This window comes from Camellia sinensis, chromosome 9 (genome assembly GCF_055761805.1).
Source record: "Camellia sinensis isolate YWXY chromosome 9, ASM5576180v1, whole genome shotgun sequence".
Classification (NCBI taxonomy): domain Eukaryota; kingdom Viridiplantae; phylum Streptophyta; class Magnoliopsida; order Ericales; family Theaceae; genus Camellia; species Camellia sinensis.
In genome coordinates, this window is record NC_138969.1 from 35,340,828 (window position 1) to 35,354,175 (window position 13,348).

At 28.5% G+C, this 13,348-nt stretch overlaps 1 protein-coding gene across 1 annotated transcript; it reads right to left on the minus strand.

Annotated features, from left to right (window-relative positions):
* Positions 1-1,635: 1,635 nt before the first annotated feature.
* On the minus strand, positions 1,636-6,448 carry LOC114263858 (calmodulin-binding receptor kinase CaMRLK). The gene is made up of 2 exons (XM_028204440.2): positions 4,878-6,448; positions 1,636-2,552 (listed from the first exon to the last, which is right to left on the minus strand). Exons 1-2 carry the CDS (start codon positions 6,229-6,231, stop codon positions 1,909-1,911), a joined length of 1,998 nt encoding a protein of 665 aa, XP_028060241.2. The 5' UTR covers positions 6,232-6,448; the 3' UTR covers positions 1,636-1,908.
* Between the last annotated feature and the right edge of the window lie 6,900 nt (positions 6,449-13,348).

A 13,348-nucleotide genomic window follows, 5' to 3' on the forward strand; every position in this document is an offset into this window, starting at 1 on the left:
ATGGCTAAAAATTGCTGACAATACATAAGTACATAAGTCATGACTGCATCATAGCGGTGCCCTAATTTAGGCTATGTTTGGTTTCATTTTGAAATTTATTTTGTGATTTATTTTTGTTGAGAAATTTAAAAGAAATTTGGTGAAATAAAATCAGGAGGACGGTTTCTCTCCAGTTTGCAAATTTGGGCTAGACCATCCAATTTTAATAGTGAGCTGATCTTTTTGGTCTAAATTCAATAATTCAAATTGTTCATATTTTAAGGTTTGTAAAGTAAATTATTCATACAAAAAATTGAGTTGATCGGATGATGATAATCATATGTTCAAAATAGTTTTGTATGCAAAAAAATAGATGATAACTATGATTTTAAGTATAGCCATTCATGTTTTTTAATACACAAACATGAGGTTATCATTACTCAATCAACTTAATTTTTAGCATAAATGATTTATTCGGTGTACTCTGAAATATAAATGACTCAGATTATCAAAATAAAATTCTAAAAAATCTCATGAATTTATATCATTTTCAATTTAGTTTTGATGTTTTTTTTTTTCTGCCAAATTTAATTTTAGCATATTCTGGCTGGAAAATGTTGACTTTTAAGGCCTTCAAAATTGACCATGCTTGAAATTCTACAGAAGGGGGGCGAGGGCAACGCACATGGCTTTGGTGGTATCCAATAACAAAAGGATAAAACATGAGGTAAGAAAATGGCCCCATTGATTCAACCTATGTACATATAATATAAAAAATATTTTTAAAAAATAAATAAAGCAGACAAAATAAATGAAAGTATAAAAAACAAAAAAACAAAAAAAAAAAAAAAAAAAAAAAACAAAGGAAAGTAAAGATTCAAAGGAAAATGGAAAGTAGTTTATGATGGCCACCCCTCCTAACAAGAGACAAACAATAAGTGGGATTCCCTCACCTCACCTTGTCCACTTTTCATTTTTTTTAATGCTATATATTATCAAAGTTTGTGAAAAAATTACGTAAAAAATGAGATTAATGATATATATTTAAGTTTGTAAAAAATAAGTATACCCAAAATAATTATTTTTCATAGATAGTATTATTGTTTTTTTTCTCTTCTTTGTTTTTTGAATTTTTTCCTTAAATTGTTTTACTATACATTACAATAAAATAATTAAGGACTAGCATACCTTGTTAATTTTATCTTCTTGTGATAATTTAACGGTTTAAATTTAAATTTAAAACAAGAACATAGTTTTGAAATATGTAGTTAAAATGAAAACACATGATTAAAAATATATTGTTTTAATTTTAAAGTTGGGTCATTGGATTATGTTTTGTACACAAGTCTTCCCATTAAAATTTACCACCCGCGCCCTTAAACAATATACCGAAATAATAAGGACTATGCTAGGGATACCAAATTTTCTACCAAACAAATGACCAAATGTCTCACATGGGTGTAGGGTCGGCAATTTTGTAGACCCCACACCCATACATTTGATCATTTATTTGGTAGAAAATTTAGGACCTCTAACATTTTTCAAATAATAATTAAAATGTAATTCAGTACACAAGGTTTTCACACTGTAAGTGGTGGGTTTTGTTTTTGACGAATAGGGAGATAAGGATTTGTCTGAAAAATGCTATAAAAAATATTGTTTAATAAAATGTATTTATATATATATTTTTTAATCTTTAATATCCTCAGGCTCTAGTGCCGCGGATCCTTTAATTACAAACAATGTTAGAAATACAAAAAAAAATTCTACAAAAAAAAATTAACACAACACTCATTTGAGTGAAGGACTCACACGACTCACACTTACGTGAGTATTTGATAAAATTTTTGATAAAAACCGTGCGAGTCACCGGCTGGGATTGCAATTTTGAGAAAATCTTGAAAATACAAAATGTGTTGACGAGGTGAGTCAACTCAGTTGAGCTGCACCGTGGAGGGGATGTAGGTCTTTTAAAAGACCAACCACCTGTTGCATTGTGGGTCTTTTCGCAGGTGTCTCCGCAGTACACAAGTACCCAACTCGGAGGCACTCCACCATCTCACTCACTAAGTCAACATCGCCGAGTCTCAACCTCTCATCCAAAGCACTCACTCCGTGTCCATCCTTCACCAACCTCCTCACCAACCCAACCATCTCGTCCGACCCAGGTTTACCGGTCAACAACTCCATCAGCACCGCACCAAAACCATACACGTCGGACTCAGTGGACCCACCAACTTGGCCTTGACTCAATCCGAAATTGGTGATTCGGGGCTCAAGGTCGTCGGCAAGTAAGATGTTGGAGGCCACCAAGTGGCCGTGAACCACCGGCTTTGACCGCGCGTGGTGGAGGTAAGCGAGTCCACGGGCAATACCTACGGCGATGTGGTGGCGCGTGCGCCATTCCATCTTTCCTAGTGAAGATATGTGGGACCCATTATCTTCGATGTTGTTATGCTGCCACGTGTCAGTGCTCCAATCCTCCACGTTGGGGGCCATAGTTGGGAGCTCGTGAAGCCATTGGTGCAAGTCACCATTGGCCATGAACTCGTACAATACTAGCTTCTCTTTACCTGTACAATACACGTTTACATTGGCATCAAATTCTTTCAATTATCTCGAATTTGTGAGGAAAAAGAAATAGAAAAAGTAAATGTAATAAAAACTATATATATATATATATTTAAGTTGGGTTAGAAAAAATTATTTATATATATTTGTCAAAAAAAAGCTATTTTTTTACCCTATGTATGACTAATCATATTTTTCACTCATTTTACATTTTACATGATATATATAATTCGAATAATGGATTGAATTCTTTTAGGTAAAACTAAAATCATCTCCATTATATATCATACTTCCATACTAAAAAGAACAACACTACATCAACAACAACAACAACAAAAATGTACACAATGTTGTGACACTCTTTATAGTTCTATCATTTTAAATGTAAAAATCCAATTGCTTGTGCTCATAATTTATTCAAAAAAAAAAAATGTCATACTTACATCACTGTATAAATTTTCATAACTTTTACAGCAATTTTATATGTGAACATTTTTTTTTTTTTTTTTTTCACTATACAAAGATAGTAAACTCACAGGACCCACTAATACTAGTGGAAAGAAAATTTTCATATTTATAAAAATAGAATTGTATTTGTCTATCATTTTATTAAGGGGCTAGACTTGTCTCTAGTCGACACCATGGACTTTCAATTTAGTCTCCTCTTAGGAGTTGTTTGGTGTAGTTTATTTGAGTTGTTTATAAATTTTTTTTATTTATTGTAGAAGTCTGTTTCAGTCTGCTTGGTGCAAGCTTTTTGGTAAAAATAATTTAAATACACTAAAAAAGTTAATATTCAAAAACTGGTTAGGAGGTGCTTTTGACTTTTAATCTAAAATAAGTTCACCAAACAACACCTTAAGCCTTGTTTGGAAATAAGTTTTTTTAGTAACTTTTTGACTAAAATGTGATATAAAAAAAATTAGTATGTTTGAGATGATTTTTTGGCTTTTTACGAAAACATGTGCAAAAAGTAGAGAGAAAAGAGAATCTTTGACTTTGTAGTATGAGTTGTTGGCTTTTTGAATTTTTTTGTAACTTTTTGATTTTTTAACTAAAAAAATCACTTGCTAAACGAGACCTTAATCTATTTTGTTCACAAGGCTGGACTTGCCTCTAGTAGACGCAATGGACTAACAACAGGCTAAAAACACAGCTTTTAGTTTTTTTAGCCAAAAAAGTTAACTTTTTTACCCAAGTCATTACCAAAAAAGATTTTTAGCTAAAAAAGTCAAAAGTCAACTTTTTACCAACTTCTTAAAATACCAGTCTAGTCTAGTCTTAGTCTAAGTGTGGGATCCATTTAAGGGCAAATTACATATACACCCCTCCAGGTTTGGTTAAATTACAGATACCCCCTGAGGTTTCGGAAATTACATCCCGCCCCCTGAGGTTTGTATTTTCATAACAATTTACCCCCTGAGGTTTATATTTCATAACAAATTACCCCCTAATTTCTTATGCAAATATAGCATTCAGGGGGGAATTCGTAATTTCTCAAACCTCAGGGGGTATCTGTAATTTTGTCAAACCTGGAGGGGTGTATATGTAATTTGCCCTAAATTTAATTTAAAATTGAATGATTTATTTTTTTAATAAATAAATATAATAATATTATATGACAGTAATTATCAAATTAATTTAATTTAATTTTTACAAATAATTTACCAATAAAAATGTTAAAAATTAATAAGTTAAATAACCAAAAGGCAATCCATGGTGGGTCCATTGACCCGAACCAAACAGTTCAGGCACTCGAGAAGAGAAAGCCTGATTGATCAAGTAACCGACTACTTTGAAAGCCATGAACAACCAAGAAGATTGATTTTTTTTTTTTTTATAATAAAATAGCAGCCCTAATAAGTCTGACCAGAGGAATGTGTTGTGACTTCTAAGACGAAAGGCACAGGACAGTGCTACGAGGGTTCGTGGTTTTTTTTTTTTAAAGTTCATGGTTTCGAATCATTTATATTAAATAATTTAATTTTTTTTTATTATGAATTTTAATTTAAGAAAAGTTCTAAATTCACTTTTCAAACAAAATTTATATCTTTTTTATATTCTTTAATTACTCAATATAAATTTATATAGCCATAAATTTTTTTTACCAATCACAATCTTTCTCAGGCACTATGCCACAGTGCCACTAACCAATAACTTTCCCAGATGAGATGAGATGAGATCAGATTAGATTTACGTGACAAAACATTGATACGGACAACGAGAACTCTGATCACCACCATTGAATCACGTGAACCGCAATTTAATGCAAGAGGTCAAAGCACTCCAAATCAAAACCCAAAACAAAATTTTTGAAAGTACAATACCTGCAATGCAGTATCCAGAAATGGGCAACAAGTTGGGATGCCTAACCCTAGCCAAGTCTTCAAACACTGCCACAGCTTCATCACAATCAACGGCTCTGATCTTCTCCAGCACCTTGATCGCCACGTGTAGCTCACCCGGCAGCACAGCCCTGTACACTGGCCCACACCTCCCCTCATCCAACAATGATTCTTTGCCGAAGTGTGACGTGGCAGCAATCAGGTCCTTGAAAGTGAGGTTCATCAATGGCTTCTCAAACATCACCACCGGGGCTGATGATGGTTCTCTGAGGTCTACAACCCATGATGATCCTGACTCGGTTTCGAAACTGAACGGTCCTGATTTGTCCGTCTTGTAAGGTATTTGAATGGGTAGAGAGATTAACCATTTGTTCTTCATTCTAGCCTTCTCTCTCTTCCTGTACATGCAATACATAGCCACAGCAGCAGCCAAAACAATACTTGATGATGAAACTGACAAGGCCAAGATCAGAGCTCTGTTTTTTGATGATTTGGGTCTCTGTTTCTTGATGGGTTTGTGATTTTTGGGTGTTTTGTTAGGTGGGTTTGTGTTGAAATTGAAATCACCAGCATGAACAAAAGCAGAGTTTCCAAATCTTTGAACCATGTTTGGACTCATTTGACCATTGAAACTGTTGAATGAGAGATTCAAGAATTTGAGGCCAAAGAGAGGAGGAAAATCAGAGGGAAAAAAACCAGTCATTTTGTTGTTTGACAAATCCAAGTGATTCAATGAGTGAAGAACCGAAATGGGTTTTGAATTTCCTTCGATTTGGCAGCTTGAGATGTCAAGATATTGAAGATTGGTTAGATTACTGAACCCAAAAGGCAAGACTTTAAGATCATTGTGAGAGAGGTCAAGAACAGAGAGGTTAGGGAAAGCAGAGAGGTTAGCCAAGTTGGTGAACCTATTGGATGACAAATTGAGCACCTGGGTTGAAGAAGATGGGACCATATCTGAAGTGGGTTCGAACTCAATCGACCCTCCAAACCTGTTCTTAGCCAGATTGACGTGAGTGAGAGTCTTGATGAACCAGAACCAGCCTGGAACAGAGCCTTGGAGAGAGTTGTTGGAGAGGTCAATTGAATTCAACTGGGAGAGGCTTCTGAGGAAGTTCCATGAGAGAGTGCCAGAGAGGTTTCTTGATGAGAGGTTTAGGGATGTGATTGGAGGGTTTGGGCAACTAGTGTTGGGGTGATTGAATAACATAGAGGGATTGAAACCTGAGACTGAGCTGAAAGCTTTGGAGATTAGTTGTTGGTCTGTGGTGTTGCATGAGGATTCTCCAAATGTGAGAAGTGATGTGATGAGGATGAGTTTGAGGATGATTTCCATTTTCTAAGTTTGTAGTTTCAACTGATTGGAGTTGTTTTGAATTTCATGTTAGAGAGAGAGAGAGAGAGAGAGAGAGAGAAAGAGAGAGGTAGCTTGAGCTGTGGGCAATTTTTGTGTCAATGATACAGAGGAAGAAGAACGGAGGCGGAAGGAAGAGAGATATACATAGAGGTGTTGGAGCAGTCCAACACTATCGCTGGCATTTTGCCTAATAAAAACTAGCTTGGCACCGGAATAATTATAAATATTTATATTTATTTTAAATTTTTTTTAATATATAAATTATGTTTTTTAAGATTTTTTATAAAAATAATTTAATAATTTTATCATTAATCATAGTGTATGAGAGAAGTTAAAAAAAGTACTGCAGTAACTATATACAGATTGCATTTATAGTTATTTATATGAAGGGATTTTAAATGCTGATCAAGAGATTTTGACCAAATCAATAAATGCAGGCATGTGGATTGAAAAAAATTAATAAATACTGATCAGGAGATTTTGACCAAATTAATAAATGCTGAGTTTTTTTTTAATAAAAAATTTAGAAAATTCAAATTGAGATATTGAGGGTATGTTTGGTTTGTGTTTGAGAGATGCGTTTTAGAGATAAAAAGTACGAAAACATGTTTGGTTTGGTTTTTTTTAAAAGATGTTTTGGAAAATTATTTTGAGATAGAGTTTTGGAAAAAGTGATTGATTTGATATGTGTGAGAGAGAGATTTGTTTGGAAAACTTGTTTGGTTTACAAGTTTTGAGAAATTTTTTTGAGAAAATTTGTTTGGTTTGATTATTTTTGAAAACTTATTTGTAGAGAAAATTTCCCAAAATTTTTTCAGAAAATCAAACCAAACGAGCCCTGAAACTCTCACAGGCCTTGGGGTTAAAAACTCCCTTTTGCTTAAAAAAACCCCTTGAGTGCTTATATTTATCTAACTTCAATTATATTAAAAAATCAAATTATAAACAAAATGAGATAATTTCATTCATACAAATCACATTTTTTTTAATACTATCTAATTACAATCACATTTTTCTCATAATAATAAAAAAATAATTGAAAAAAAGAACTATTAAAATAGTAAATAAAAATATTATTTAGAACTATTGAACAAACTACAATTACATTTTTCTTTTTGTAAGTGTTTATATTTATCTAATTTCAATCATGTTAAAAAAATTAAATTATAAATAAAAGGAGATAATTTCAATCATCCAAATCACAATTTTTTTAATACTATCTAATTACAATCATATTTTTCTCATAATAACAAATAATAATTGAAAAAAAGAACCATTAAAATAGTAAATAAAAATATTATTTAGAGCCATTGAACAAACTACAATCACATTTTTTTTTTTTTTGTGAGTTAACTTCAATCATATTAAAAAATCAAATTATAAACAAAAGGAGATAACTTCAATCATACAAATCACAATTTTTTTAATGCTATCTAACTATAATGACATTTTTCTCATAATAAAAAAAATAATTAAAAAAATAACCATTAAAATAGTAAATAAAAAAGAATATTTAGAACTATTGAACAAACTATAATCACATTTTTTTTTTTGTAAGTGTTTATATTTATCTAACTTCAATCATATTAAAAAATAAAATTATGAACAAAAGAAAATAGAAAAATGATTTGGACCTCTAAAAAAACACCTCTAATGTACCTCTAATTTGTCTTTTTCTTCTCCTATTTTTGTCTTTTACTTCATTTTTTTTTTTTTTTTTTTTTATTCCCGGACAGCTCATTAGAGCTGTACGGAATGACCTCTAATTAGAGGTCTGTAGCAAGATTGAAGAAAATAATTTCAATCATACAAATTACAATTTTTTTAATGTTATCTAATAATCATCAATAATTAAAAAAATCAATCACAAATTAAGTCAATTGATAATTAAAAAACACAATAATTTATTTTTTAAAAAACATAGTGAGTTAAAAAGATCAATTACAATTTTTTTGGGTCAAAATACAATCTATTCATCATCAATAATTGGTACATTATGTGACCCTTATGAGTACAATCCATTTTGTTTTTCAAAAAATACAGTGAGTTAAAAATCAAATTACAAATTAAGTGAATTGATAGTTAAAAAAACACAAAAAAAAATTTCAAAAAACATAGTGAGTTAAAAAAATCAATTGCAATTTTTTTTCAAAATACAATCTAATCATTATCAATAATTGGTACATTAAAAATCAAATCATAAAAAAATCAAATCAAATCACAAATATTTTTATGCTATCTAATTACAATCATATTTTTTTCATAAATAATTGTAAAGAAAAACCATTAAAACAGTAAATAAAAGATTAAATCACATTAAAAAAAAAGAACCATTGAACAAACTACAATCACATCACTTTTTTCTCATAATAAATTAAATAAATAAATAAATAAAAAGCATTGACTAACTACAATCACATTAAAAAAAAAAGAACCATTGAACTAACTACAATCACATTTTTTTCTTTGTGAGTGTTTATATTTATCTAATTTCAATCATATTAAAAATAAAATTAAAATAGTAAATAAAAAGATTAAATAACATTAAAAAAAACCATTGAATTAACTACAACAATCACATTAAAAAAAAGAGCCATTAAACAAATTACAATCACATCACATTTTTCCTATAATAAAATAAATGAATGAAAAAAAAGAGCTATTAAACTAATTACAATCACATTAAAAAAAAAGAATCATTCAACTAATTATAATCACATTTTTCTTTTTGTGAGAGTTTATATTTATCTAATTTCAATCATATTAAAAAATCAAATTATAATTTTTTATTCGTTAGACAAATCACAAATATTTTTATGCGCTACCTAACTACAATATTAAAACAGTAAATAAAAAGAAAAGTCAAGAAGGAGAAAATAAAAAGAAGACTTACTGTTTGTATACGTGGTCACTAAAGTTGAAAGTGTGGAAGTGAGAAGTCAAGAAGGAGAAAACAAAAAGGAGACTCATTGTTTGCAATAGGTATGTAAAAAGTTAAATAAAATGTGTGTATTGGAGAAGTTAAAAAGACTTGGAAGAATTTAATAAGTGCTAAGTTTTTTTTTTCAAAAAAAATAAAAAAAAATTAAGAAATTAAGGTTCAGATATTGAAACTCCCACAAAATTTGTGGATTAGAGATAGATATAAATAAATAGATAGATATAGATATTTATATTTGTTTTAAATTTTTTTTAATGTACAAATTATTTGTTTTGGGAAAAGTACTGCAGTAATTATGAAAGAAGTCAAAAAGTCTTGTGGGTTGAGAAAAGTTAATAAATGCTAAGGTTAATTTTTTTTAAAAAAAACAAAAAATTAGAAAATTAGGATTGACATATTGGAGCTCTCACAGGCCTTGGGGGTTAGAAACCCCATTTTGCTTAATATATAGTATATAAACTAGCATATCACCCGTGCTATACACAAGATAATTATAGATATTTATATTTGTTTTAATTTTTTTTAATATATAAATTATGTTTTTTAAGATTTTTTATAAAAATAATTTAACAATCTTATCACTAACCATAATATACATGAAAAATTTAAAAAACTACTGCAGTAACTATGCACCGGCTGTATCTATAATTATTTGTATGAGGGGATTTTAAATGCTAATCGGAGATTTTGACAAAATCAATAAATGCAGGCATGTGGATTGGAAAAAGTTAATAAATGCTGATCAGGAGATTTTGACCAAATCAATAAATGCTGAGATTTTTTTTTTTAAATCAAAAATTTAGAAAATTAAGATTGAAATATTAGAGCTCCCACAAGGCTTGGGGTTTAGAAACCCATTTTTTCTTAATATATTTACAATTATCTATATATGTGAATAGAGATTTTTAAATGTCTTTTTTTTTTTTTTAAATGTCTTCTTTTTTCTTTTTTTTTATATTATATTAAAGTTTAATATTTTGATAATAATCATATGTTTTGGACATTTCAAAAAATTAAATGTCTTCTTTTTTTTATTATATTATATTAAAATTTAATATTTTGATAATAATCATATGTGTTGGACTTTTCAAGAAATTTTTTTATGCTTATTCTTAATATATTAAAGTGTTATTATGAGGGATAATAATCATATCTGTTGGGAATTTTCAAGGAGTTCATGTGTTGGATTTCAAAGAATTTTTTTTATGCTTGTTCTTAATGCATTAAAGTGTCATTATGAAGGTAAGACTTGGGGGTTGGGAGAAGTTAATAAATGCTAAGGTTTTTTTTAAAAAAAAAATCAAAAAATCAAGAAATTTAGATTGGGAGATTGAACCTTCCACAAGACTTGGGGTTAAAAACTCATTTTTCCTTAATATATAGTATAGATTGTAAATATATTAAGAAAAAAAGAGTTTCTAAACCCCAAGCCTTGCGGGAGCTCTAATCTCTCAATCGTAATTTTTAAAATTTTTTATTTAAAAATAAAACTCAGCATTTTTTGATTTAATCAAAATTTTCTGATCAGCATTTATTAACTTTTTTCAATCCACATACTTGCATTTATTGATTTGGTCAAAATCTCTGATTAGCATTTAAAATCCTTACATACAAATAATTATAGATACAGTTCGTGCATTGTTACTGCAGTAGCCTTTTTAATTTCTCATGTGCACTATGGTTAGTCTAAATTTTTTATTTAAAAAAAAATCTCAGCATTTATTGATTTGGCCAAAATTTCCTGATCAACATTTATTAATTTTTTCAAATCCACATGCCTGCATTTATTGATTTTGTCAAAATCCCTGATTAGCATTTAAAATCTCCTCATACAAATAATTATAGATACAGCACGTACATAGTTACTGCAGCAGCCTTTCTAATTTCTCTTGTACACTGTAGTTAGTGATAAGATTGTTAAATCATTTTTATAAAAAATCTTAAAAAACATAATTTATATATTAAAAAAAATCAAAACAAATATAAATATCTATAATTATCCCGTGCATAGCACGGGTGATGAGCTAGTTATCTATATATGTGAATTGTGATTTTTAATTTTTTTTTAAATGTCTTTTTTTTTTCTTTTTTATATTATATTAAAATTTAATATTTTTATAATAATCATATGTGTTGGAATTTTCAAGGAATTAAATGTCTTTTTTTATTATATTATATTAAAGTTTAATAGTTTGATAATAATCATATGTGTTGGACTTTTCAAAAAAAAAAAATTATGTTTGTTCTTAATGCATTAAAGTGTTATTATGAGGGATAATAATCATATGTGTTGGGACTTTTCATGGAATTCATATGTGTTGGATTTGAAAGAATTTTTTTTAGAATAAAGGTTGAGACCCCCTTTGGGGGTCATCCCCTTGACCCCCTTTAGTTTTGATGGGTCAACTTTTTCTTTCTTTTTTTTTTTTTTTCTTCTCACCCAATCCCCAACCTCCATGTGTATGAGGGGGTTGTGGGGTGGGTGTTTTAAGGGGGTCTAAATCAACAAAAATGCTAGATGCCCCAAAAATTCTACCAAAAGTTTTACCAAATGTCTCACAGGTATTGATTTAGGAGTTACGAGATGTTAATAAATGCTAAGTTTTTTTTTTAATCAAAAAATCAAGAAATTTAGATTGGGAGATTGGAACTCCTACAATACTTGGGGTTAAAAATTCCCCTTTGCTTAATATATAGTATAGATTTTTTTTTTTTAAATGTCTTCTTTTTTTTCTTTTTTTATATTATATTAAAGTTTAATATTTTGATAATAATCATATGTGTTGGACTTTTTAAGGAAGTAAATGTCATTTTTTTATTATATTATATTAGTCTATCACCCGTGCTATGCATGAGATAATTATAGATATTTATATTTGTTTTAGATTTTTTTTAATATATAAATTATGTTTTTTTAAGATTTTTTATAAAAATAATTTAACAATCTTATCACTAATCATAGTGTATGAGAGAAGTTGAAAAAGTTACTGCGGTAACTATGCACAGATCGTATTTATAATTATTTGTATGAAGGGACTTTAAATGCTGATCAAGGGATTTTGACCAAATCAATAAATGCAGACATGTGAAAAGACATATGGATTGAAAAAAGTTAATAAATGTTCATCAAAGAATTTTGACCAAATCAATAAATGCTATGTTTTTTTTTTAATAAAAAATTTAAAAAATTCAAATTAGGATTATTTAGAGCCATTGAACAAACTACAATCACATTTTTCTTTTTGCGAGTTAACTTCAATCATATTAAAAAATCTATACTATATATTAAGCAAAAGGGGGTTTTTAACTCCAAGGCCTGTGGGAGTTCCAATCTCCTAATCCTAATTTTCAAATTTTTTGATTTAAAAAAAAAAACCTCAGTATTTATTGACTTCTTCCAACCCACAATCCCTTTTGACTCTCTCATAATTATTACAACACCTTTTTCAATTTCTTTCATACATTATATTTACACACAAAAATAAAAATAAAAAAAGATAAGAATTTAGCTATAGATCTCAAAAAGATATAACATCTAAATTTGAATTATGATTTAATAATATAATTATGTATTTTTTTTTATGTAAATCTATCAAAATTTCAAATCACTTAATGATACAAATTAATCAATTTTTCAAAATTATTGATTTTTAATATACAAAATAAATTAAAAAAACTATTGACTGATTTATTTATTTAATAATAAAAATATTTCATAATCTCTCCCAACTAATCTCTCTCACAAATTTTCAAAAAAAATATTAAAACTTGCATTTCTTTCCTCTTCCCCAAAAAATCAGATAATATTTTTTGTTAAAGTTGTTGATATCTACCTATATTTTATATATTATATTATAACATCACAAAAAAAACTAAAAAACTAAAAAAACAATCTTTAAAGTTTATTAATAAACTTTAAACCAATAAAACTCACGTTTCTATAACATATCTAACTCACATCATAACTTACCTAAATAATAATAATTAAAAACAAATGAAAATCATATATAAATTAAATTTAAAAAAAAAAGATACCCACAACTCCATCTTAAATAAATTGAAAAAAAAATAGCCGAATAGAAACCACACAAAAATAAAAATAAAAATAAAAAGATATATCTATTTATCTACTATACTATATATTAAGCAAAATGA